Source organism: Penaeus monodon, chromosome 31 (assembly GCF_015228065.2).
Source record: "Penaeus monodon isolate SGIC_2016 chromosome 31, NSTDA_Pmon_1, whole genome shotgun sequence".
In the NCBI taxonomy this organism is placed as follows: domain Eukaryota; kingdom Metazoa; phylum Arthropoda; class Malacostraca; order Decapoda; family Penaeidae; genus Penaeus; species Penaeus monodon.
In genome coordinates this window covers 7,476,900-7,477,679 of record NC_051416.1, presented here as the reverse complement: position 1 = coordinate 7,477,679, position 780 = coordinate 7,476,900, and the positions used below count along the sequence as shown (strand labels likewise).

At 35.3% G+C, this 780-nt stretch overlaps 1 protein-coding gene across 2 annotated transcripts in view; it reads left to right on the top strand.

Moving 5' to 3' along the window:
- LOC119593020 (vacuolar protein sorting-associated protein 35-like) overlaps window positions 1–340 on the top strand; it is a gene marked incomplete at its 3' end in the record, with an annotated part of 23,876 nt that extends 23,536 nt beyond the window's left edge. For both annotated transcript variants that reach the window (XM_037941915.1, XM_037941914.1), the window contains 1 exon segment: window positions 265–340. In XM_037941915.1, the coding sequence (XP_037797843.1) occupies window positions 265–340 (76 nt within the window).
- Between the last annotated feature and the right edge of the window lie 440 nt (window positions 341–780).

The following is a 780-nucleotide window of genomic DNA, read 5'->3' as shown; positions in this document are numbered from 1 at the left end:
GGCCCTTTAGATAAATGTTTGACAGAATTTTCAGCCCCCAAAGGCCCCAAAGAAAATTTTCCCCTTGATGGAAGGGACCGCCTTGTGAAAAATTTTGTCATGGGGGAGGGTCAATCTCGGTTAAAGGGTTTTTAGTGAAAGGAATTTCTGTTGACAGGATGAAATGAGGCATGGAATGATTATATACCAAGAAAAGGATCAGTATCTTGTTTACTATAAGTAGCTCAAACAAAGAATTATTTTTAAAAATATGTCTTCACACAGGTGACAGTTGCTATGCTTAATCAGCTGATCAGCAAAGTGAAGGAGGACCTGGCCAACTTGGAAACTACTGAAGATAAGCCAGTTTTCAAGGCACCGCCAAACCCCAACACTTAACCCGGGCTAAAAAACCCCCTAGTGAGGGCCCCCAATACGAGGCTTGATTTTTTAAAATTTTACTATAAAAAAGATAAAAAGTTACTTAAAAAGTATTTTCTCTATGTAATTTTTTAAAAAACGTTTTTTTCAAAATACGTTTTTTAAGAATTTAATTTTTGATCATTATCGATTTAGTGTGTTTTTTAATGTGTTTTTTTTTTGGCTTTAATTTACTTTTCTTTTCATTCCAAATTTTTTGCAAGGCATTTAAATTTTTGTTGAGAGTGCATAGCTGATAAAAAAACCTTGCCAAAACTTTTAGGAAAATTTGAGTACAAGTATTTGTCTGCCCGGACTATTGTGTAGTAATTATATATTGTAGGTGCGGTTGGCGTGGCTGGGTTGTGGTGGTGTGGGTTT